The 25,020-nt window shown below is 40.0% G+C and overlaps 2 protein-coding genes across 9 annotated transcripts in view; one reads left to right on the top strand and one right to left on the bottom strand.

Annotated features, from left to right (window-relative positions):
* LOC124231925 (ligand-dependent nuclear receptor corepressor-like protein) overlaps nucleotides 1–19,632 on the bottom strand; it is a 34,771-nt gene extending 15,139 nt beyond the window's left edge. The window contains 2 exon segments of the mRNA XM_046648925.1: nucleotides 5,055–5,123; nucleotides 18,827–19,632. The gene's annotated coding sequence lies outside the window, so the exon portion shown is untranslated.
* LOC124231926 (uncharacterized) lies at nucleotides 8,480–20,181 on the top strand. Of its 8 annotated transcripts, none has more exons than XM_046648927.1 (5): nucleotides 8,480–13,645; nucleotides 14,334–14,365; nucleotides 18,978–19,056; nucleotides 19,566–19,638; nucleotides 19,887–20,181. In XM_046648927.1, the coding sequence occupies exons 1-5, from the start codon at nucleotides 13,577–13,579 to the stop codon at nucleotides 20,171–20,173; spliced, it is 540 nt and encodes a 179-aa protein (XP_046504883.1). In that variant the 5' UTR covers nucleotides 8,480–13,576; the 3' UTR covers nucleotides 20,174–20,181. The 8 variants fall into 8 exon arrangements, 4 of the variants coding, with proteins under 4 accessions (XP_046504883.1, XP_046504882.1, XP_046504884.1 ...); XM_046648926.1 differs by having other exon boundaries at nucleotides 8,480–13,741; XM_046648928.1 differs by having other exon boundaries at nucleotides 8,480–13,741; nucleotides 19,730–20,181.
* Nucleotides 20,182–25,020: the final 4,839 nt, after the last annotated feature.

The raw sequence follows: 25,020 nt of genomic DNA, 5'->3' as shown, positions 1-25,020 counted from the left end.
TATAAACAAACAAACAAACACACACACAGAAACAGAGAACAGATTGGTGGTTACCAAAGGAGAAGAGGGTGGGGGAAGGCCAAAAGGGGTAAAGGGGCACATATATATGGTGACAGATGGAAACTAGACTTTTGGTGGTGGACATGATGTAACTTATACAGAAGCTGAAATATAATGATGTACACCTGAAATTTACACAATATTAAAAACCAATGTGACCTCAATTACAAAAATTTTCAAACTCAGAGAAAACAGTATTTGAAAGATAACTGAGGGGCTGGCCCAGTGGCCGAGTGGTTAAGATCACGCGCTCCGCTGCAGGCGGCCCAGTGTTTCGTTGGTTTGAATCCTGGGCGCGGACTTGGCACTGCTCGTCAAACCACGCTGAGGCAGCGTCCCACACGCCACAACTAGAAGGACCCACAACAAAGAATATACAACTATGTACCAGGGGGCTTTGGGGAGAAAAAGGAAAAAAATAAAATCTTAAAAAAAAAAAAAGATAACTGAAAAATCCGCATATATATGGAATCTAAACGTATTTCTAAATAACTCATGCATCAAAGAAGAAATCCCAGAAGAAATTTTAAAATATTTTGAATAGAATGGAAATGAAAGCATGACATATCAAAATTTGTGGGGTATAGCCAGGCAGTTCTTAGAGGAAAATTTACAGCATTAAAAACTCATATTAGAAGAGAAGAAAATTCTCAAAACAATGGTTAAAGCTTAAGAAGTCAGAAAAAGAAGAGCAAAATAAACCCAAATAAGTAGGAAAAAAGTAAATAAAACAAATCAATAAAAATAAAAAACAACCAAAAACGACAAAAAGGAGAGAAAACCAATTAAACCAAAAACGATTTGTCTGAGATCAATAAAATTGACAAATCTCAAGCAAGTCCTATAAGGATAAAAAAGAGAAAAGACACAAATAAATAATATCAGGAAAGAGAGAGAAGACATCACTACAGAACCTTCAAACATTAAAAGTGATATGGGAATAGAGTAGACAATTTTACGCCAACAAACTAATGACTTAGATTGAATAGACAAATTCCTTGAAAGACACAAACTAGCCAAGTTGACTCAAGAAGTAATAGAGACAGGACTTCCAGAATGGTGGTATAAGGAGCTCGGCAGAACATTTCCCCATGAAACGATCATTTAAATGACCAAAATTGGAGCCAGCCTGTGGCACAGTGGTTAAGTTCGCACATTGCACTTTGGCGGCCCGGGGTTCGCCGCTTCGGATCCTGGGTGTGGACATGGCACCACTTGGCAAGCCATGCTGTGGTAGGCATCCCACATATAAAGTAGAGCAAGATGGGCACAGATGTTAGCTCAGGGCCAGTCTTCCTCAGCAAAAAAAGAGGAGGACTGGCAGCAGATGTTAGCTCAGGGCTAATCTTCCTCAAAAAAAAAAAATGGTAAAAATCATTATTATTTTTAAATTTAAATTTTCTGGAAATTGTCCTAATGGCATACAGCAAATTAAAAAACATTTATTCAGGAAAATCTAGTAAATCTGGGTAAAAACAGCAAGTCTGTGCCATTTGAGCCATGTCCCACTCCTACCTCCACCCCTCCTACAAGTCGGAGTGATCTAGCTTTACAAGAAAATGAGACCCTCTCTCTCCTCTTAGCTCGCAGTCTAGGGTGAGAGTTTCTCCCTGGGAGAGCAGGCTGCTGCAGTCTCTAACGTTCTCAGCTTCATGTTGCAGAAGTTCTATTCCAGGCAAATGTAGCCAAGAGGACTGGGGCTCTGTTACCCCAAGTAGCCCCTACTTGGAAGGTGGAACTCTACCACAGGTAGGAGCAGGTTGAAAACACCGGGCCCTGAGCACCCACACCCCAGCTTGCTGACAGGATGCAGGTTCCATACCAGGAAGTATGTCACGGGCTGAACTGTGTTCCTGAAAAATTCGTATGTTGAAGTCCTAACTCCCAGTACCTCATAATGTGATTGTATTTGGAGAAAAGGTCTTTAATGAGGTAATTAAGCTAAAATGAGGTCATTAGGATGGGCTCTAATCCAAGATGACTGGTGTCCAAACAAGAAGAAATTTGGACAAAGACTCGTCTAAAGGGAAGACCTCGTGAAGACACAGGGAGAAGACAGTAACCTACAAAACAAGGAGAGAGGCCTCAGAAGAAACAGCTCTGCCCACAACTTGATCTTGGACTCCTCACCTCCAGAACTGTGAAAAAATTAATTTCTGTAGTTTAAGCCCCCCAGTCTGTGGTAATTTGTTAAGGCAGCCCTAGCAAACTAATACAGATTTTGGTACCAGGATGTAGGGTGCTGCTGTAACAGATACTTAAAATTGTGGAAGTGGCTTTAGAACTGGGGAATGGGTAGAGGCTGGAAGAGTTTTGAGGTGCAAGTTAGAAAAAGAAACCAAAATTGAAGATTTGAAAGTTCTCAACCTATCTACATTACAAAAAAATGAGAAAATCTGTTCTGGAGAGAACATCAAGGGTGTGGCTGGACACTCACTCACTAAAGGAGCCCAACAATAAATCTGAACTGAAAGATGGACAAACCAGAAAACTTAAACACAGACTGATGGAGATTATGCAATCTGAGGAGCAGAGAGAAAAAAGAATGAGGAAAAATGAACAGAGCCTTAGAGAATTGTGGAACACCATTAGGCACACCAACCTACGTGTAATGGAAGTAACAGAAGGAGAGGAGAGAGAGAAAAGAGCAGAAAAATACTGACTATGTAGTGATCGAAAACTTCCCAAATAGGATAAAAACAATATATATCCCTGAAGCTCAACAAACTCTAAGTCGGATAAATGAAAGGAGGGCTACACCAAGACGCATCATGGTCAGATGTTGAAAGCTGAAAGTATATATCCAAAGGAGTTCAAAGCAGGGACTCAAACAGATATTTTTATGTCAATGTTCACTGAAGCATTATTCACTAAAACCAAAAGGTGAAAACAATCCAAGTGTCCATCCACAGATGAAAGGATAAGCAAAATGTAGTGTATATGTACAAAGGTATATTATTCAATGATAAAAAGGAATAAAGATCTGATACATGACACAACATGGACGAACACTGAAAACATTATGCTAAATGAAATAAGCCATGCAAATGGACAAATACTGTATGAATCCACTTATATGAAGTATCTAGAATAGGCAAATTCATAGAAATAGACAGTAGAGTAGACATAACCAGGGGTTAGAGAGAGGGTAGGGTGGAGACTTATTGCTTAACAATTACAGACTTTCTGTTGGCGGTGATGAAAAAGTTTTGAAAATAGTGGTGAAGGCTGCACAACATTTTGAATGGAATTAGTGCTACTGAATTGTACACTTAAAAATGGTTAAAATGACAAATTTTATGTTGAATATATTTTACCACAATTTTAAAAAATCAATAATGTAATATATCAAAACCCACTGAATTGTACACTTGTAATGGGTGAGTGGTATGGTATGTAAATTATATCTCAATAAAGCTGTTTTTTTTACCCTTAATAAAAAGATATAAAGAACATAACTAGCTTTATGCCTACTAAGGAAACTGATTTCCACTTCAGGCCTAGATGACTTTATGGGTGAATTCTACTAAACATTTTTTTTTCAAACTTTACAGAAGTATAATTGACAATAAAAATTGCATGTACTTAAGGTGTACAATGCAAACAGTTGATACATTGTGAAATGATTATTACAGTCAAGTTAACTAACACATCCATCATAGTTACTTTTTTGTTGTGTGTGGTGAGAACACTTCAGATCTACTGTCTTGGGGCTGGCCCAGTGGCATAGCAGTTAAGTTTGCGTGCTCTGCTTTAGCGGCCCAGGGTTCACCGGTTCGGATCCTGGGCACGGACATGGGAACCACTTATCAAGCCATGCTGTGGCAGGCGTCCCACATGTAAAATAGAGGAAGATGGGCACATATGTTAGCTAAGGGCCAATCTTCCTCAGCAAAAAGAGGAAGATTGGTGGCAGATGCTAGCTCAGAGCTAATCTTCCTCAAACAAAACTACTCTCTTAAAAAATTTCAAGTATACCATACAGTATTATTAACTATAATCACTATGCTGTACAATAGGACCCAAAGGTTATTTGTCTTATAACTACAAGTTTGTACCCTTTGACAAGCATTTCCCTATTCCCCCCCACCTTCTTCCAAACATCCCAGGAGGGAGTATACCAGTTCTACGCAAAATCTTCCAGACTTTTAAAGAGGAAGGAATACCGTCCAACTCACTTTATGAAGCCAACATTATCCTGATACCAAAACCAGATAAAGACATTACAAGAAAAAAGAACTATAAACCAATATCCCTCATGAAAATAGATGGAAAAATTCTTCACAATTTTTGAACAAACAACTTATCATGAATTGAGTGAAAAAACAAAATATATCATGACCAAGTGGGGTTTAACCCAGGAATGCAAAGTTGACTTAATGTTAAAGTCAATTAATATAGTTTACCATATTAACAAACTAAAGAAAAAATAATCATTTTTATATATATATAAAAACATTCGATGCACAAAGATTCATTCAGTACAATAACTCTCAGCAAACAAGGAATAAAAGGGAATTCTTTCCACCTGATAAAGAGTATCTACAAAAGCCCTACAGTTGACATTATATTTCAGGATGCACGACTGAATGCTTTTACCCTAAGATCTGGAATGAAGCAACAATGTTTACCTACCACTTCTATTGGAGGTCCTAGACAGTACCGTAAGGCAAAAGAAAAAAATCAAACATGCAGATTGGAAAAGAAGTAAAACTGTCTTTATTTTCAAGTGCATAATTGTCTAAGAAAACCCTGAGGAATCTACAAATAAAAGCTACTAGAACTTTTAAGTGAGTATAGCAAGATTGCAGATACGAGGTCAATATGCAAAAATTAGTTACATTTCTATGTCTAGCAATAAATGGTCAAACTGAAATTTAAAGTACCATTTTCAATAACGTAAACATGGATTTTCTAGGAATAAATTTGATAAAAGATATTCAGGACTATACACTGAGAAGTGTAAAACATTGCTGACAGAAATCCAAGATTACCTTAATAAATGGACAGAGATACTGGTTCATGGATCGGAAGACTCAGTTGTCATTTTTCCTCAAATTGACCTGTAGATTTGAGAGAATCTCAATGAAAATCTCAATAGGTTCTTTTGAAGAAATAAATTAGTCAACCCTAAAATGAATATGGAACTACAAAGGATAGAGAATAGCCAAACAACTTGGAAATAGAAGAGCAAAGTAGAAGGACTAAAACTACTTGATTCCAAGCTTATCATAAAGAGACAGTAATCCAGACAATGTGGTATTGTATTGGAATAGTCACAGGCCAGTGGAACACCATAGAGAGTTCAGAAGTAGACTTACAAATTTATGGACAATAGATTTTTAAAATAACAGTTTTATTAACATATAATTCACATACAATACAATTCACGCATTTTAAATGTACGATTAAATGGTTTTTCGTATATTCAGAGAGTTGCGCAACCATCATTACTATTTAATTTTAGAAAATTTAGGTCACCCACAAAAGAAACCCTGTATCAATTAGCAGTCACTCCCCATTTCCTCCTGAATCCTCCTACCCTGGCCCTAGGCAGCCACCAATCTACTTTCTGTTTCAATGGACTCGCCTATTCTAGACATTTCACATAAATGGTATCATACAATATGTGGTCTTTTGTGACTGGATTCTTCACTTAGTTTAATGCTTTCAATGTTGTAGCATGTATCATTTCTTTTCCTTGCTTAGTAATATTTCATTGTATGGATATACCACCTTTTGGTTATTTATTCATGAGTTGATGGACATTTGCTTCCCCTTTGGGGCTTTTACAAATCATTCTGCTATGAGCATTTGTTTACAAGTTTTTGCGAGGACATACGTTTTCAGTTATCTTGGTTATATACTTGGGAGTGAAACTGCTGGGTAACTTTATGTTTAACCTTTTGAAGAACTGCCAGACTTTGGAAAATATCCCAAGCAGTTGCACTATTTTACATTCCCAACAGCATGAATGTTCCAATTTTTCTACACCCTAGCCAACACTTACCTGTCTTTTGTGATTATGGCCATCCAAGCAGATGTGAAGTGGTATCTCATTTGGTTTTAATTTGCATTTCCCTATTAGTTAATTATGTTGAGTATGTTTTCATGTGTTTATTGGCCATTTGTATATCTTCTTTGGAGAAATGTCTATTCAAATCTGAGAAACCATTGCCTAATCCAAGGTCACAAAGATTTAAATCTACATAGTCTTGTAAGAGTTTATAGGTTTAGCTCTTACGTTTAGCTCTTTGATCCATTTGAGTAAATTTTTGTATATGGTATGAGATAGCTGTACAACTTCATTCTTTTTATGTGGCTATCCTGTGGACAAATGATTTTTGACACAGAAGCCAAGAGAATTCAAAGAGGAAATGATCATCTTTTCAATAAATGGTGATAGGAAATTGGAGAGCCATACGCAAAAAAAGGTCTTAATCGTTGTTTCACACCATATGGAAATATTAGTTCAAAATGGATCATAATAAGTGTCTAAATATAAGAGCCAAAATTATAAATTTTCTAGAAGAAAATATAGGAGAAAATCTTAGTGATGTTGGGTTAAGCAAAAATTTCTTAAATAAAGCATAAACTAAAACAAAAGGCATAAACTATAAAAGAAAAGTCAATAAATTTGACTTCATGAAAATTAAAAATTTTTGTTCCTTAAAAGACACATAAGAAAATAGACAATCCAGCCACAGATTGAGAGAAAGTGTTTTCAAAACATCTATCTGACAAAGTAACTGTATCTAGAATAGACATAAAATTCTTACAACTCAATAATAATAAGATAATCCAGTTTATCACATGGGCAAAAGATTTGATCAGATGTTTAAACTAACTATTTTGGAAAACATTTTGGCAGGTTCTTAAACAGTCAAGACTTCACCTTCCAGTTGACTCAGTAGTCCCACTCCTAGAGAAATGTGAACATACACGCACATGAAAACTTGTACAAGATTCTTTATAGCAGCTTTATTTGTAATAGCCCCAAACCGGAAACAACTCAAAAGCCCATCAGCGGGGGAACAGATAAACAAATTGTGTTATATCTATATAATGGGTGCTACTTAGCAATAAAAGAAATGACAACTGATACAACAACATGGATGAATCTCTAAACAGTGATGCTGAGAGAAAGAAGTGTTAGAAAATGCAAACAAATCTATTGTGACAAAATAATCAGAGGTTTCCTGGGGATGGGGCACAGAGGGAAGAGACAGGGATAGACTACAAAGGAGCAAGAGAAGTTTTGTGTGTGATGGATATGTTCCTTATTTTGATTGTGGTTATAGTTTGAGTAGTATATAATAAAACAAAATTTATCAAATTGTACACTTTAGGTATGTGCAGTTCATTGTACATCACATATCTTAATAAAACATCGGAAAGAAACAATATATGGTACTTTAACGTCTTTTCACATATAAATGAATTTATCTGTTTTCTTGTTGATGAGTGTCTAGGTTGTTCTCAGTTTTCAATTTAGAAAGAGCGCTGCAGTTAATATTCTTATATGTCTCTCTGTGTACGTACATGTGAGGGTTTCCAAAGTAGGCCCCCAGAGTAGAGTTGCTGGGTCATAGCTATGCACATCTGCAACTTTACTGGATCTTCCCAAATTGTTCTTCAGGGTCATTCCCTTTTATACCACACACCATTAGCAGTGTACGCAATTTAAGCTTGTTCCACTCTTTCCAATATCATGGATCTAAAGTTAATAAATTGTTTTAATTTGTACTTCTTTAATTATTAGAAAAGTTGGGCACTTCCTTGTAAATGCTAGTCATTTGAATTTCTGGATACTGACTAAAATTTGGTGGGAGGAATAATGGAGGAACCACCTGAATTTTCTCCCAAATGTAGCCAATTACTTTAATATCATTTGCTGAAAAATTATCATTTTCCACTGATTTGAAATGCCACCTCTAATATGTACTTATTTCTCCCGTGTGCTTTTTTTTTTTTCCTGGAGTTTTAACTCTGTTCTAGAAATAAATCTGAGTAACTAAGGGCATTCAGTAAATGACCTGATCTGCTTATCCTTTCCTACATTGGTAATTTACTCTTGTAATTTTTGTAATTCTAGATGATGTTGAGGAGGAGGAAAAAAATTTTTTCCTTTACTTTCTCAGATTCAATAACTGGGGTCTTGCAAATTGAACCGACAAAAGAGATTAACGGGAGAAAAAGGTTTATTTCATATGCATATGGTGGAGGGGCCTCAGAAATGACATGAAAATCCTAAAGAGGCAGTCAGACTGTTACCATTTTAACAAAGGGAAATAAATTTGTGAAGAAACGACAAGACAAAGGAAAAGAGGTTTGAGCTTCTAAGGGTGGTAAATTGTGAGGAGGTAAATATAGGGGGAAACTAAGGAAAGATAAAGGTTATTTACTAAAATTTGTTTGTGCAGGCTCATGTTGGTGCCGATTTTCTGTCTTCTTCATAGCCATAAAACTCCCTTAGGAGAAGAGATTTATGGCAGCCCTCAGTTTTTAGAAGTTTCTGCTCTTAGTCAGAGAAAGAATCTCCAAGAAGGCTTCTTTCTGTATCTGTTGATTCTCAATGGCCTTACCTCAAAATAATCCATATGGCATATTTTGGGTGGTGCATTCTAATCCCCTTCAATAAACTGCCAATTACTCTATTTCTTTTTTAACATTCCTGGATACTCCTACATGTTTATGAATTTTAGAATTAGTTTTTAAGATTAAAAGAATTTCCAGAACTAAAAGAAACAACTGGGTTCAAGCAGAACAAGAATTAATAACCTGGGACTGAATAAGCTGAGAAGGATAGTTATAATTTTTACGACTTCTTGTTTGAAACATTTCTGGTTCTTTAGTGTTTTGTTTTTCCAGATTTAAGGAAACTTCTTCTCTTAAGCTACCTATGATTTACAATTGGTAAAGTATACCTTTGTAAACAAAGAGGAAACATTTACTTTTTCTCCCTGTATGATCCCTCCAGAATTTAGAAACTCAAGTGTTCTTTTCATGGCAATACAGTAAGTTACTTGCATAATTTCAAGAAGAATCTGTTCTCCTTCTAACAGGGTACAATTGAAAACATTGGCTATGTTACCAAGGCTTTGACTGGAATGTCATAGTTGAGAGAGAGATGCATAGATTCAGACATGACCAGACAGCCGTAAGGAACTGCTTGAAACTTGGCTTGGCTTCCTGGCCTCAGAGGCTTTGAAAGAGTCAAATCTGAGATTCCTTATAAAAAGTTCCAGCAAAGCAGTCTTAAAAGAGCTTATGTGGTCAATCACCATTCTTGCTACACTCATGTAAATAATCAGGCCAAGTTTAATACAAACAAATTAGTTTTACTCTGATTATCTTTGGTAAAAAATGGGGTAATTGTAGAGAGAAAAATTATGTTTGCACCTTTGTAGATATTTAGATTCTAACCCTGTTAATCGTCTTTGAGGTTTTGTTATATACCTGTAAACTGAACTGGATCCTAAATTCTTCCAATTTTCTCAAATATCTGGCTACCACTCTCCAACCTAATGTTTCCTATTTCCTCCCATCCTTCTGATTTGGAAGCACTGAGACCAAAGACTGTCCTTGACTCTCCCTGGGAAGGACTATACTAGGTCTTCCTCCCGACCCAGACGGCAGCCAAACCTCCAGGACTTAAACGTTGGCTACACATCTCACAGTGGAAGAAAGCTCCTCCTGACCTCTGGTCCTTTACAAACACTGAAGACCTCTGAATCACACTGATGAGCAGGAGAAGCAGCTGACATTGACGTAGACCGCTTCCACCCAAGACACCAGATCAAGATTTCCCATTGTAACTGAACATGAAACACTGTCTTCCGCTCTTTCTTTCCTTTACTCTGGCATTGGCCTGGCAAGATAATGCCACCATCATATCTCCCAAGCCATTACTAAGGGAGAGCAACCTTTCAGACAGCTGGATTCATCATCAAAAACTCCAATCTGTTCATGATGCTGGAACCCATGAACAACGCCACCTGAGCAGTAATGGTTTATGCCCCAACAGGATTTAATTTCATCGGTGGTGGTGATCATTCTCCTTGGACCTATAAATGCTTAGATGGCTAACACATAACTGGGCAATGCCCCTTAGGTTATCTAACTGTGCCACTCAACTGTTCTCAAATAGGCTAAGACACTTCATTGGTCAACTCCCCTAATCATCCAATTCGAAAAGACCTGCCAGGAGGCCTTCATGATTCAGGATGTGCTTCTTTCGGCAGGTCCCTACTTCCTTTGTTAGGAGTGAGTACAAATGAGGCTGTGATCAGAAATCCCTCCTTAACTCTTGAAAGTATTGCAGAATTCGCTGCTAAAGCAATAGCTGCCCAATGAAAATCTCTAGACTCTCAGCTCAAAGTAGTTCTTGATAATATGACAGCCCTTGATCATTTGTTAGCTGAGCAAGGATGTGTCTGTGCTGTGGCCACCACCCGCTGCACCTGGATTAACACTTCTGGGGAAGCTGAAATTTAGTTACATAAAATCACTGAGTACGCCACTTGGCTTAAAAAGGTGACTCCTTCAACAGAGTATTTCTTTCACTTATTGGATTTTGATTGGTTTGGGTCTTGGGGACCATGGCTCTGAAGTGCACTCCAGACATGGGAATGATCCTACCAGTAACAGTCATAGTAATCTCCCTGATGCACTGTATTCTCTCCAAAGCTTTAAATGCGTGTTTGCAGCTGCTAACCATCAAGCAAATGAATGTGAAGTCGTGACCTGTGAATACCACAGGATTCAGCAGAAAACCTCATGACCTGTGACTATAACACGGAGAAACAGTAAAAGCTGCGAGACCAACAGAGCGGTAGCTGAGAGTGGCACTAATGCCTTAAATTTTGATCACATCTTTCAAGTTATGCTAAGAGTCTCACGCAAAGGGGGAGAACTGTTAAAAAAGAAAAAACAGGAACAAAATGGTGTCACTTGTGCTAAGTCCCACATCAATAAATCAAGACTTAATTGCACTTTCAGTCTCTCACAGGAATGTGACCTTTAACTAGTCAATCTGGAATTACCTGGTCGGCATGAGTGAGTAATCTGCCTCATAGATCCCCACACTACTCTTCCCCAAAGGAAGGTGATCTTGCCCGAATCTGCTCTTTGCTAGAAACTTCCTTTATTCTGTCCCTTCTGCCCATAACAGCCTTCCACTTTGCATAGCTCCTTGGACCTCCCTTCTATTTGCTAGCTGGGATGCTGCTCAATTCATGAATTGTTGAATAGAGCCAATTCGATCTTCAAATTTACTCAGTTGGCTTTTGCTTTAAACACCTTAGCATAATCATCCTCTGAAAATAATGCTAATTTTGTCTTTTCTCTATTACTATATTTCTTTCTTTCTCTTATCTGGGGGACAAAGAGATTAATTAGAACACTAAGGTTCCTTAGAGGATGTAAGACTTCGGTGAATCTTGCAGGAATAGCAGCATTTGGACTGGCTAAGAGGGAGGATGACAGAAATATAGCCACGCATTGCTCAATGATGGGGATACATTCTGAGAAATGTGTTAGGCAGTTTCATCATTGAGCGTACTTACACAATTCATCATAGAGTGTACTCACACGAACCTAGATGGTATAGACTACTACACACCTAGGACATATGGTACTAATCTTACGGGACCACCCTCCTATATGCCCTCCGTCCTTGACCCAAACGCTGTTATGCTGTGCATGTCTCTAGATAAAATTGAGCTGTCCTACTCCCAACTAACGGAAGTCAGTTGATAGAACCGCTGGTGGCACCTGGAACTCTACATATTACATCACAGAAAAACTCAGACTAGTAGTGTCTTGGAACATGTTTTGTTCATAGTAAGTGTGAAAATAAAGGAAAACCTCTTTTAAAATGGAGTCATGAAACCCTGAAGGGGGACCTCTCACGTACATACCACTCACTGCTGCCTGCTTAACTGGCAGGAAGATGGACGATAAGAATTATTTTAACGAGGCCTATTTGTATAAAATTCTCTCAGTCTCAACTTCTTATCCGTGATGATAAGAATGTAACTTTTCTGCTGGTGCAACGGAGGACATCTTCACCTAAGAATTTCATCTCCTGCTTTTAAGAAAAGGAAGGAAGATCCGACCCTGCCGCAGCGACAATGCATTATCACAACCTCACACTCTTGCTCTTCTCCAATGAACTTTTATTCTAAATAACCCTCCTTAATTTCCTCCTAACACCTAATAAAAACTAACTTTCCCCTTGTCTCTTCCAACTTGCCTATGGTTCACCATAGTCTGCACGTCCAGAATTGCAATTCCTCGGCTATTCCCAAATAAACTCATTTTTTGAGCTTGCCCCCTAGACAGCTTCATTTAGGTTGACATAAGAGCTAAAGATAGTTTTATTCTCTATTAACATCACAACCAAATACTTAAATCACAACCAAGTACTTAAAAGCCTGACATAATTGTAGACTCATAAGTGAAATGTCACATTATCATTTTCAATAAATCAGCATCAATTTAACATTTTTGAGAGCCCCCCAAATTCTCAGCACTCAAATCCAAGACAAGAAAGATAAAAAACAGTACGACTGCATTCTGGTTATCATATGAATTAAAGTGGAGTGTGTGTGTGTGTGTGTGTGTTTTAAAGCCTTTTGTTCACCAGCTTCTTTCCCTATCTTACACTGTACTCCCTAAGGACTGTGTCTATCATTTAACTTTCTCCATTGAACGATAAACTTCAGAAGGTCTGGCCATTTTGGTTCTACGGGGTTTCTATCTCTTGCGCTTTCCCAGATCATACCATGTATTTAATATGCATCGACCCACCTGTGCAGAAAAGGGACCGTCTAGTCTCATGCTTAAATCAGTACTATGTCACTATCCATCGATCAATAAGTTGTGCATTCTCGGTGACAAGTGAATGTTTTCTCTTTCAGCTGAAGTTTAAAGGAGGAGGGGAGTCGACTCCAAAACTGCACACTGGTGTAGCCCCAAATGGAAATACAGCGAAAGCTCGAGCGACCTCTGCCAGCGCAAACGAGTCCACCCCGGCTTCAGGAAACAAAGGAGTATGTGGGGTTGCGGATGACTGGCTTTGGGGCTCATTCTTTTCACTACAGCGCCCCAGGAGCAGAAGGCAAGCCCAGGCTCCAGGGACCACGCAGTCCCGCTGGGGCTGAGAGCGTCTCCCCCAGGGTGTCCCGGACGCCCGGCAGGAAAGAGCGCCGCCGGGCCGCCGACCCCGGGCATGCGCGGGCCGGGGGAAAAAGAAGGTCAGCTCCGGCCGCGGTTCAGTCGCAGCCCATCTGGCCAACCGAGAAGCCGGACATTCTGACGCGCGAAGAAAGGAGACCGGCGGGGGAGGGGCAGGGTGACAGGTCCCTCGAGGGGAGCGCGGGCGCGCGGAGCCGGCCCGAGGGTGGTGCGCGGCCGCGTTGTCGCGCACGCGCCTGAGCGCGCGCCCGGTGGGGCGGGCCGCGAGCCCTCTCTCCCTTCCGCCTGCGACGCGCGTTGTCGGTCGAGCCGGTGTATGTGCGGTAATAACATGTCTGCCCCGCTTCCCGCCATCATCCCCGCCGCCCGGAAGGCCACTGCTGCGGTGAGTGGCGGCAGCCGGGGCTCGGAGGGGACCCTCGGCCCGCTGCTCACCACTGCCCCTCGCGCGGGGTTGGCGTCGCGGACCGCCTGGCGGCCGGTGGGTGGGTTCCCTCCGCCGGGTCCAGGGTGGGCTGGGTGGGGTGGGGTGGGGTGGTCGGTGTCGGGATGGCGCCGGGGCTGCGGCCGGGCCGGAGGATCAGCGCGCCCGCCCCCGTCAGCCCCGAGCCCTCTGCATTGCGGAGCGAGTGCGGCCCGGGTCCCCCGGGACCCCGCCGCCGGCCCCAGCTTGCAGGGAAGCTACACACACAGGGTGCTGTTTTTTAGAAAACCGTGTACGAGGAGCTCAAATGTCTTTTTAACCCCGGAAGCTCCTTTTTGTGATGGAAAAAGTCTACAGTTTACATGAGACTTGCATGGTTTGACTTGAAACAAACTATTTTTCGTAGAATGTTGTTTGCACTTAAGAATGTCTAACTGGGACCTCTTTAAGTGCTAAAACCGCACATTAATTATCTTCGGAACTACAGTGAGAGAAATTAAGTATTTTTCCCACTGAAGAGAGCTCTATGGAGTTTGATTTGCTGAAGGTAGTGTTCTGTAATTCTGGCATCCAGAATTGACCAGCGCTAGTGTGTATCAATTCTGTGTGGGTTTATTTGGGCATTGTTTATTAATTTTTTCTCTTGTAGGTGATTTTCCTTCATGGATTGGGAGATACAGGGTAGGTACCATTATTTTTAATAACAGTAATGAAATGGGGTCATGCAACTCTACTTACATGATCAAAGGTTTAATGTTAATGAACTCTAGGATTGTATGAAAAAAGATTGCTAGTGATATTTCTTACAGTCCACTAATATGATAGAATCTTTTCTTTTTTAAAAACCTCCAGAATTTCCTCTCATCATCGTGAATTCGTCATTTTTCAACTCCTGTTTCTGGAACGTATTAAAATTGCAAACTCCTCCTTGAGTTGCTGTGGGCATTGGATACCAGAGATGGGTGGAATGTTTGTAGAGAGTGTGCAACTGAGAGCTTTCCGGAGGAGTTAAAATTTCAGGGCAAGTTGAGGAGAACAACTGGTTGATTTTGATAAGAGCAATAATCGCAATGTGAGGTATACGGCATTCTGAATGAAAGCTTAATTATGCCCTTAAGAGAAAAAATCAGTTCAAGGGTAGGGGAGGCAACTCAAAGATTTATTTGGCAGTTTATCAAACAGATTTTGTTGTGCTAACTTGAGATGTACAATTTATCTTTCAGTCAGGCTTTTCCTATATTGTGAAGTGTGTGTTTTTAATTTAAATTGTGATTATCTGTTTGAAACTTAGGTAAAACTGTAACAAAATTGCAGAATTAGAGGAAAACTGAAGAGAAACAAATTTTGAGTAGGTGGTCAAATAAACTATTAAATCTTCTTTATAAGGGTGTGTTGGGCTAGATTAATTCTTCAAAGTGATTCCTGATATTCTTTTATGCCCTTTAAGTAGAGGTACATGACAACACGGAAAAGATTGTAGGACTCTTTCTGGCAATGAGGTAGTCCTATGAAAATGACAGACTTATATTTTACTATTTATTTTCCTGAACAGGTTTAGAGAAGCTCTCTTTTATAATCAAACCCTTCTTGATACTGAGAGCCGGGGAGGAACTTGCTACCCTGTCACTTGCCCAATAAAGAGAGCTTCTAGGCCTGAAGAATCAGTCCAAGAAAAAAAACTTCAGTGTAGAAAGGTTCTCTGTGGGCCCCCATTTTGACATATTCTGTAGACTGAAGTTAAGAGTGAAAATGAACAATGTGAGATTAAAACTACCAAGAGCATCCAGGACATCTTGACCGAGAATTAAGTTTACATAAAAAATCAGCTGGCCAGCCCCATGGCCGATTGGTTAAGTTCATGTGCTCCGCTCCGGTGACTCAGGGTTCACCGGTTCCGATCCTGGGCGCAGACCTGCACGCTGCTCATCAAGCCATTCTGTGGCAGCATCCCACGTGGAAGAATTAGAATGACTTACAACAATTCAGGCGTGAGGAGGGGAGAAGTCCTAAGGCTCTGACATTCATACCGTGTCCCTGGTTCCATTCTAAGCTAGGAAATGCTAACTTTTATGAGGTTCATGTAGAAGAGTGAGCTTCGGGTCTTTTCTCTCAAAATTCTATGACGAGACTAACCAAAGGTGGAATTCTAATGAGGGAACTTGGCTGAACTTTAGGCTTTGAACACTGAATCTAGGATATCGCTGAGAGTGTAAGTACATGAAGTGGATTAAGTGACGGAGTGATGGCCATAGTGAAGATTTACTGGGCTCCGAAATAGGAGAGAAATCACTGAACATGAGGCTCAACTTATGTCCTATCTACGGAAAGCCCATTAAGGGAAGATCAATTTTAGAAAATGTTAAAGAACAACCAGGTTTAAATTTAGTACCAATACTGAATACTCATTGATTTTAAAGAAAAATATATATGCATATGCTATAATGCTAGTACCCCATTTTAAATAGAAAAATTACCATACATGACTCACCTTCTCTTCACTGAAAGAGAAATTACTCATCTTAAAAATGAAATTGTCTAATTGCTATTATATTTACATTTCTCTACATTTTATCGGTGCCAAAACATTTAAAATATATCCTTCTAGAAAATAAATATACTACAGAAGATAAAACTAGTTGAAAACACAACCATGTAATGTTTTAAGGCACTGCATTCCATTAGACAGAACCCAAAGTGAACTGAGTACAAAGACACAATGTGAAGTTTATCCGTGAGACTCTTCCCTTCTCTCCGATTTTGGACTCCAGTGTTAATCTACATGAAGTCAGCTCCCTAGCTACACAAAACATAACTTCTCAGGATTTATTTGAATTGTTATAAGCAGGTAATTAAGTAAACTAAAAGAAGTCTAACTGAAAATTCAATGTGCAAGTAAGCCGAGATACACTTGATAAGGATTCCATATGCTAATGGCCTTGGTGCCACGCCAGCTCTTTCCTCTGAAGTTCTCAGATTTCATCAATCTTTGTGGACTGGCAGCTCAGCAGCTCCCTCACCTTCACTGAGCCACAAACACGTCTGGGCCATCTGTGTCCTGAAGACAGGGGAGGACATATCAGCATTTCCCCTTCCCCAGGAATTCAGTTGACATTCTTTAGTAAAATACACAAAAGAACAGATTGCGCTTCATCTATAGGGCAATTTCACATTTCGCAAAGCTGTATGGTGCACAAATCTCATCCATACACATCTGAGGTCGTCAATTCATCATCTCATTATATCAAGAAAGAACAAACATTCAACAAATATATATTGAGTGCCTAGCATATGAAAGGAAGTACACTGATATGAACCCATTCTTTGCCCTCATATTCTATTAGAAGCCATGTGACATATACGCAAAGGAACTCACACAAGGCCAAACAGGATCACGTGTGTGATACACACCAAGATCTATAGCAGTATAATGAGCAAGAGATCCTACTCCCAAGTAGAATAGCTGGCTAAAATAGTAGAAATGTTATTTCAGCTAAACCTTGAAGAAACTAAAACCGTTTTTGTCTTTTGTTGAGGAAGCAGATAGGAAGAGTTAAACATCTCAAGTAGAAGGAAGGGATTAAGCAAAGCCAAAAACACACACAGTGAGTGTGCAAGGCTGTGAGCAGTCCAGACAGCGACAGCACTGGCTGTCTACTGCACAGCAACTTAAAACAAAGGCAAATGACCAGCCCGGACCAGATCACAGAAGGCTCGGACTTCAAAGCTGGGATTTATCCAGTAGCGTCAGTGGGGAGTCACCAAAACACAGCACCGCTTTAGGAAGGTTAATTTTTCAGTACACAGGACATAGTATAGGTCGAGAAAGCCTCGAGACAGAAAAAGGACATTCTAATAGTTTAACTGATAAAGCCCAGAACTAGAATGATGTCAGTAAGCGGGAGTGCAAGGTGATTTAAAAAGTATCTTAAAGTGATCTAGAAAAGTATCTTATAGTGATCTACAGGAGATGAAACAGAAATGAGGAAATTTATGCAAATATAAATTAAAAAGAAAAATCTTCATCAGAAAGCTTATTCGAACAAGTACCTTGTAACCAACGGAGACAGGGGATGGGGTCTTTCTTAAAGAAGAATTCAAAAATCACCCAATTGGGACAGTTTAAGGGCTCATTTTTCTGGAGACAGATTTCGTTTACTCATTCAAGAAACACTTATTGCAAGCCTACTGTGTACCAGAAAGCATCGTTAATTCCCTCAAGAACAAAGCAAACAACAGAACAGGCAGGGGATTCACTGTTGGCCCTTAAGAAAGGCATCATCTCTGTCCTCTCTGAAAGAACTGGGACTTGTTCCACTGGAGAAAGAAAATGAGCCTCGAATTTCTTCCCACAGTCAGGTTTCAAGACTCACAAGACATAGCAGGTGTTCAGACTACAATAATGAGATACGTTATTCCCAAATCTTAAAGCACATGCTGCCTATGCAAATTCAACAACATCCAACTCCACAAAGATTTTCAAATATGCAATTCCACTTAGACTATCAACTCTTATCCAAATTCTCAACTAGCTGTTCCTTGACTAAAAACTTACATGTAACTTGATCTTCAGTGTTACCCATAAAAAATTATTAGCCCAGCCAGAAACTCCCAAAAGAAAGTCCCCGCTCTGACTGAAACAGTCTCTGCTATGGTTTAAAAAGAAGAAAAAAAAAACACACTTGCAAGAAAGAAATCGAAACACTCCAATACTCTTTAAGAACAAGAACAAAACAAATCAATAGCAGCCCTCTGATGACACCTGGTGGCCGCTTCTCACAGGAAGTTTCTTTCAGCATTTTAAAGAAATTATTCCAGGAAACGTTAACTTCTCAACCACTTCACATGCTATCTTGACTATGGGCAGCACACGTGAAGTCTCTCCCCTCATTTCCCTCCTTTTTGTTCCAGTTTTCACTTATCCCAATCTTGTCTTCACTTCTCTTTTCATCTCTTCTCTCTTTTCTAACCAGTAGACATTAAGGCAGCTTGAGCTTGCTTTCTGTCTCTTTCTCACACCCTCACACACACACACACACACTCACAGACATCCTCTCTCACTGGTACAAGGCCACCCACACAGGAAACCACCTTCTCCCTGCCTCCATCCCACGCCATCTCACCCTTCACCCCTCCTAGACTTACCCAAATTAGTGGTGCAAGCAGTGTGCAGTTAGCACGTGTTGGCACCAGGCCCATGGTAAAGTCACAACAGGGGATAGTGTGCAGCATGGCTGGTGTGCACACACGTGCATTTATAAAAGCTCCCAATGCTCTTTTGCCCTTTCCCTTTGAGGAGCTCAACAAAGGACGAACTCCAGAAGTTGTGGAGATCCTACAGCACAGTCTCCTCCTGGAAGGGCAAGGTAGGACAGGTAAGACTTCCTACAGGCCTATTGCGAGCTGAGCAAGACAGGAATAAACGGAAATTAGTGGACTGCTCAGATCTCTTTCTTAATCTACCATTTTCAATTGGACCTTTTATCGAAAGTATATGTCTTATATGATTACCTGATTTAATAAAGTACCACCAAGTCCATATATAGTCTGTTCAGGAGAAAACTGTAGTATTCGTTGTCGTTACAAAACACCATGTGCATAACCTAAGGGTAACCAAAGGGAGCTGTGCTTTATGTAATCTTCCTCTCACCACACTCTCCCATCAGAAACATCAATTTGTAACAGAGACCACAAAATAAAGTATCTGATCCTACAAAGAAAGAAATCACTCTTCTATGAAAATGCTAACGGTCACAAGTTGAATAACTTCTCCCATGACAAAAGAGTAAAATTTAACACCCTAAAAACCATTTATTGGTAACATCAGAAGCAATTTTACCACAAATGGATGTGTAACATAGTTGTTTATTCACAATGGGATCAGCTCCTGAACACTCGGGTCCAGCCAAACCCACCTCCTCAAAGTGCCAGGGACAGGCTGCATTGCATTCCTAAGGGTAAGTCTGTTAACTCTACCTTCCCCCACCAGGAAAAGGCCTGTGGCGATTCAGAATGAGTCCACAAATTCTCTGACACTCCCTTCAAAAGGTGGAGCCTAATTCCCTCCCCTTGGTGTGGGCTGGCCTTGGTGACCAAGTGCTTGCAAGGGACAGAAAACAGTGGCAGTGAGGGTTTTCGGCTCTGGAGACACAGTCACAGAGGTGCCGGTATCCTGCTTGCCCCCTCTCTTGATCACTCCGCCCAGGGAAGTGGGGGACCTGTCGCAAGAACACTTCTGCAGCCTGTGCACATGGAGGCCCAGGGGGCAAGGAACCGAAGCCTCCTACCAAGAGCCAAACAGGAACTGGGGCCTCCTGCCAACAGCCATGGGAGCGAGCTGCCTGCAGAGCAGCTCCTCCAGCCCCAGGCAAGCCTTCAGATGATTGCAGCCCCTACAAAATCCTGACTGCAGCCACAACCAACTGGGTAATGAGCCTACTCCACACCCTGACCCACAGAAACTGGGGGATAATAAATGCTTATTTGCTTTAAGCCACTAAGTTCTGACATAATTTGTTACACATCGGTAGATAACTAATATAATGCCCTCTCTCTCCTTTGCACCTTGGCAAGAGTAGATAGGGCTCAAGTTCACCCCTCGTTTGTATATATTTTACATAGATTTCCTTTCCTATACCCTCCAACCTTTAACAAGAATGTTCTATACTATCACAATAGTATTAAGGTACACGGGAGGAGGTCCATGAAGTATACTGGTTGAAGAGAAGAATTCCCATCAAACTTCTGAAAGATTTCAAAACTTAATAAACTGACATTTACATTTATGCCTCTCCCACTACCAAAACCAGACTTGACACGGCTTACAATGAAAAACTGGGATACTAAAATCAAGAGTTATTAAAGAGCTAACTAACAAAGACATGAGGTAGAGAGTTTTAAATTTAGATTTGTATGGAATAAAAGAAATGTCTTCATGTTTCCTGAAAAACCTCATTTTGGATGAAGGCATTCATTCTTATTGGCCCCTAGAATCATTTACAGCAAACAACTTGCCTCAAAGATAACAGTAGCCATGAGTTCCTGTCCAGCTAAGCTCAGAAATGTTAGCAACCTCTATTTCTACTCTTCCCCAAACCTGAGGGGGCAGCCCATGCAGTAAACACCTATACAGCCACATGCCACTGGGGCTGAATGAGTCACAATCCTTTTGGCCACACAGAATACAAAACTTCCTCACCCTCACCTAGCAGGAGGCATTCAAACTTCGGAGATGTAGGGGGCTCTGGTCACAGGACTCACATCTGATTAAGTTCCACCTCCAAAGCATCTCACATGCCATGTCTAGCCTACTTCTAAAAATAACCTTCCCCAGCCAGAGTCCAAGGACAAACCGAAGACAAGCTAGAACTATGTGCTCTTAAGCCCAATGGTCAGAGTAAATCAAACTATCGACGGAGAGAAAAAAATTCGCACTCAAGTCAGAAGAGAATACTGTTCCTATTCCAGGGGATACCCATGTTCTGTTTCAAATACCTAATTTGATTTTGCCTGCAAGTTAAAAATTAGAATATTTGTTTAGTGCTTAAGTTAGAGCTAAAACAATCATTAAAAAGCCATACTAATAAGGATCAAGCCATGGTGACTGTAACAGAATAAACAGACCTCACCCCTTTCATTATCAAAGAGTCTCCCCTTCCCAACACTACTCGTGAGGATGTAGTAACAGCAACATAACGTGACAAGTCATGGGACAAAAATAAACTGTAACATTAGCCCAGTTTTCTTACTTGGCTGTTTCTTTTATTAAAATGTTCCTACACTTCAAGTACTATTTTCCAAATACATTAAATTGATCCAGTAATAAAGTCAATTTTATGGCGATCTTAACCACCTCTGACAAAGCTATCTTGTGTAGTAGGAAAGATTTTACACAAAAAGTTAAAATTCAATATATCTCCTTTCAAAATGTATTTTTAAAATTAATGCTTTGTTAATATTTCCATCTAATTGTTTTCATTTTTTTTAAAAGGAAGAAAATTCTTATTGGAACAGGAAAACAGCATAAAAAAAGGAAAATTCTATGAGTAAAACAGAAAATGAAAAATTTCAATGCCATTAAAAGCAGACACACACGATCATTCGTGTCGTATGCCATTTGAAAAGGTTGTTTTATTATCAATGTAACTAATCACAATGAAACCATCTCTTACAACTCAAGACATTATAATGAATTTTCTTCACAGCTACAGAGAGACGGGATTTGCTGTTTCACATCAAATAGAACAGGCTACATAAATTCTTCTTCCTATTTATTGTAAAATATAATTTCATCTATAAAATCAGTCCTGAAATATTAAAACAAACAACAGACTTTATATCCTTTTCTTAATTTAGTTTCAACGGTCTATTCGCTAAAAAAGGGGGGAGGTTTGCAATCACACACATCTCTAGACTCTTTCACCATCTCAGCAGGTTCTCTCTATAAACGTTATGCCATTCATTCGAGAATGCTCTCATTTTTCTGTAACTTTCCTGATCCCCTTTTCCTTAGTTTTCACCTAGCAAAACTGCATTTCCATTTTCAAGTTTTCCCTCTAAATTCTCCTTCTGAATTCCATTTTGCTGCTTTTCACTAAAGCTCTGTCAGTGTCTCTCACATCTCACTGTCAATTAATTGTTACAAGTGAGAAAAGGGCAAAAAATCTCCAAAGTTTAAATGATTGTTCTTTGACTATTTTAACATACTCCTGTTTTAACTGATCTAACACAAATTACAAAATTAACTCATCTGAAGTTCTATCACTTCTCCTTTATTTACCTTGCCTGCTTTTACTATCCTGCCTGCTGGTATAGGGTGTTAATGATTCAAATCCTAAAAAATGGGTAAAGGAAGTCAGGAGCGAAAACAGGACTATATATGAAGTTAGACTCTTCAAAAGGAAAACCAAAAAGACTAAGTTTCAATGTGCTCAATGTCTATAGTGTATAAGACTCATCTACAAAGTTCTGGAACACCTGAAATAAGCAACTTGCTTTTCAACTTTAAACACAGATGTTTTAGAACAAATTTAAAGTATTAATTTATACACCAAGGGACAAACTTACCAAAATGACGGAAGAAGTTAACATTTAAATTATATATAAATCCAATGGTTTAGGCAAATTCTAGAACTTTAAAACCATTTGAGAGGGGAGAGAAGAAGCACGTGGGTACTTCCTCAGCTACCAAGGATCGCCAGGGCACCCCTCCAACAAAGTACTCTTTCCTGCTGACACTGATAGGAAATGTCCCCAGGACAACATCTTACATACTCTCAAGTGAACAAAAAGATATGGGCAAATAAAAGGAGAAGAGGAGGAAAATGCGAAAAACTTCCCTACTGGAATTCTTTCCTCAATACCTGAAATTTAAGTCAGTAATCTAACAACGCTTCCCCGGGGCCGTTCAAGCCTCATTATCTTCTTCACCCTCGGATCACGGGATTGTCAAATTCTTTCTCTACCACAAGTATCAGTATTTTCCAAGATTTTTTTATCTTAATTTCACGTTCATTAGCACTTCCTTAGGCCCATTCCTCACTAACTTTAGAAGCACATCCTGCTTAACACTGTTCAAAAATTATTTAAATACACTGTTTTCGTTGTCCCTCAGTCACAAACAAATGTAGATATTAATCAAACAGAATACTAATCTGTGATAGGAAAAAGCTGTAACCAAAGCCCTGTTAGACACAGTACGTCCGCTAGTTTCCTGTGACTGCATCTATTTCTATTAGAATTTTATGGATTAAGCACTGAAGATCCTAAAAAATAATATTCATTATGTGAACAGTATTTCCCAAGTATGACAGAAATATCACTAGTGGCGTTTAAAATAAAGTTATCTACCACATGTTGGGATTTTTAAATAAGTATGTATTATTCAAATAGATATTAGGAAAAAATAACACACCAATCTATGACTCCACATGTATTACTTCTTATGACAATGCTAAGTTTTAAAAAAAAAAAGTGAGAAAGGGGCCGGCCCTGTGGTGTAGTGGTTAAGTTCGGCACACTCCACTTCAGCGGCCCAGGTTCGTGGGTTCGGGTCCGAGGTGCAGACCTACACCACTCATCGGCCATGCTGTGGCAGCATCCCACATGCAAAATAGAGGAAGACTGGCACAGATGTTAGCTCAGGGAGAATCTTCCTCAAGCAAAAAAAGGAAGCTTGGCAACAGACGTTACCAAACAAACAGAACAACAAACAAAAAACAAGAGTGAGATAAAATGCTGTGCTATAAAACACAGCAGAAACAATGAAGGAGTAGGGAAATGACTTAAGTTTGGAAAATGCCACATCCTACATACCTTATACATTTACTAACTTTTCAATTATGTAAATTCTAGGAAATCAATAAAAACTAATAATTCTTAGCCCTAAGATCATTACTAAACAAGAGTGCTCTGAAGATCAGTCTCTCCTCCACTGCTGGCAACCTTCACAGTTGGCATCACAAATCCTCATTCACCAGTTTTCACATGAGTAGTAGCCTCCTTCAGATTACACCTCTAAGAAAGTACTGCAGCCTAATAAAACGTCCCAACTCTGTCACATCACACGTCTACATTCTGAGGAACAGATAACAGAATTATACACGTGGAGAAGGAAAACTGCAGAATACTAATTTTCTACATACTCAGAACCTGCCTTTCCTTTGAGATTTGGATACAGTGGCTAGAATCCATCTAACAAGAAGATAGTGCCCTAATACCATACTGGTATAAAAAGTGCACTGACAACTGGCCAAAGCACAACAGAAGTCTCTCTCTCGCTCTGGTAAACTTCCACGGCAGGTGTTCCTGGTCAGCAGGCGGTCTGTTCCAGGCCGACTCAGGGATCCTGGCTCCTTCCATCTTGCAGCTCTGCCCTGGAGCTTCCTCGTTCCCTGCATTCAGCTGACCGAAGAAAGCAAGCCTGGAAGCAGCAGACTCTTGGTAAAATATCATCGAGACGTGCTCTGAGACAATTCTTCTCCATGTCCCAACCAGCTCTGCTTCCATCTGCTGACCTTTGACTTTCAGTATCTGGTCAGACATAACTAACAGTAGCCTTGCAATCTTGACTCAAAAGCAGTGTTGGGACCCAGGGCAGACCGCCCCCAAAGTATGCTACAATGGCACACTGATTATTTTGACTGAGTTATTTGAGAAGCAGCTGATGCAAAAATTGCACTTTGACCCTTTCCATTTCCCCCGAAAGCAGCAAACGAATCTCCCATGTGAAAAACAGCTTCCTCACGAGGCTGACCCAATGGCATAAGGGTTAAGTTGGCGTGCTCTGCTTCGGCGGCCCAGGGTTTGCAGGTCCGGATCCCTGGGCGGACCTAGCACCG

This window comes from Equus quagga, unplaced genomic scaffold (assembly GCF_021613505.1).
Source record: "Equus quagga isolate Etosha38 unplaced genomic scaffold, UCLA_HA_Equagga_1.0 HiC_scaffold_122_RagTag, whole genome shotgun sequence".
In the NCBI taxonomy this organism is placed as follows: domain Eukaryota; kingdom Metazoa; phylum Chordata; class Mammalia; order Perissodactyla; family Equidae; genus Equus; species Equus quagga.
The sequence above is the reverse complement of the archived record's forward strand: the minus strand, read 5'-3'. Positions and strand labels throughout refer to the sequence as shown.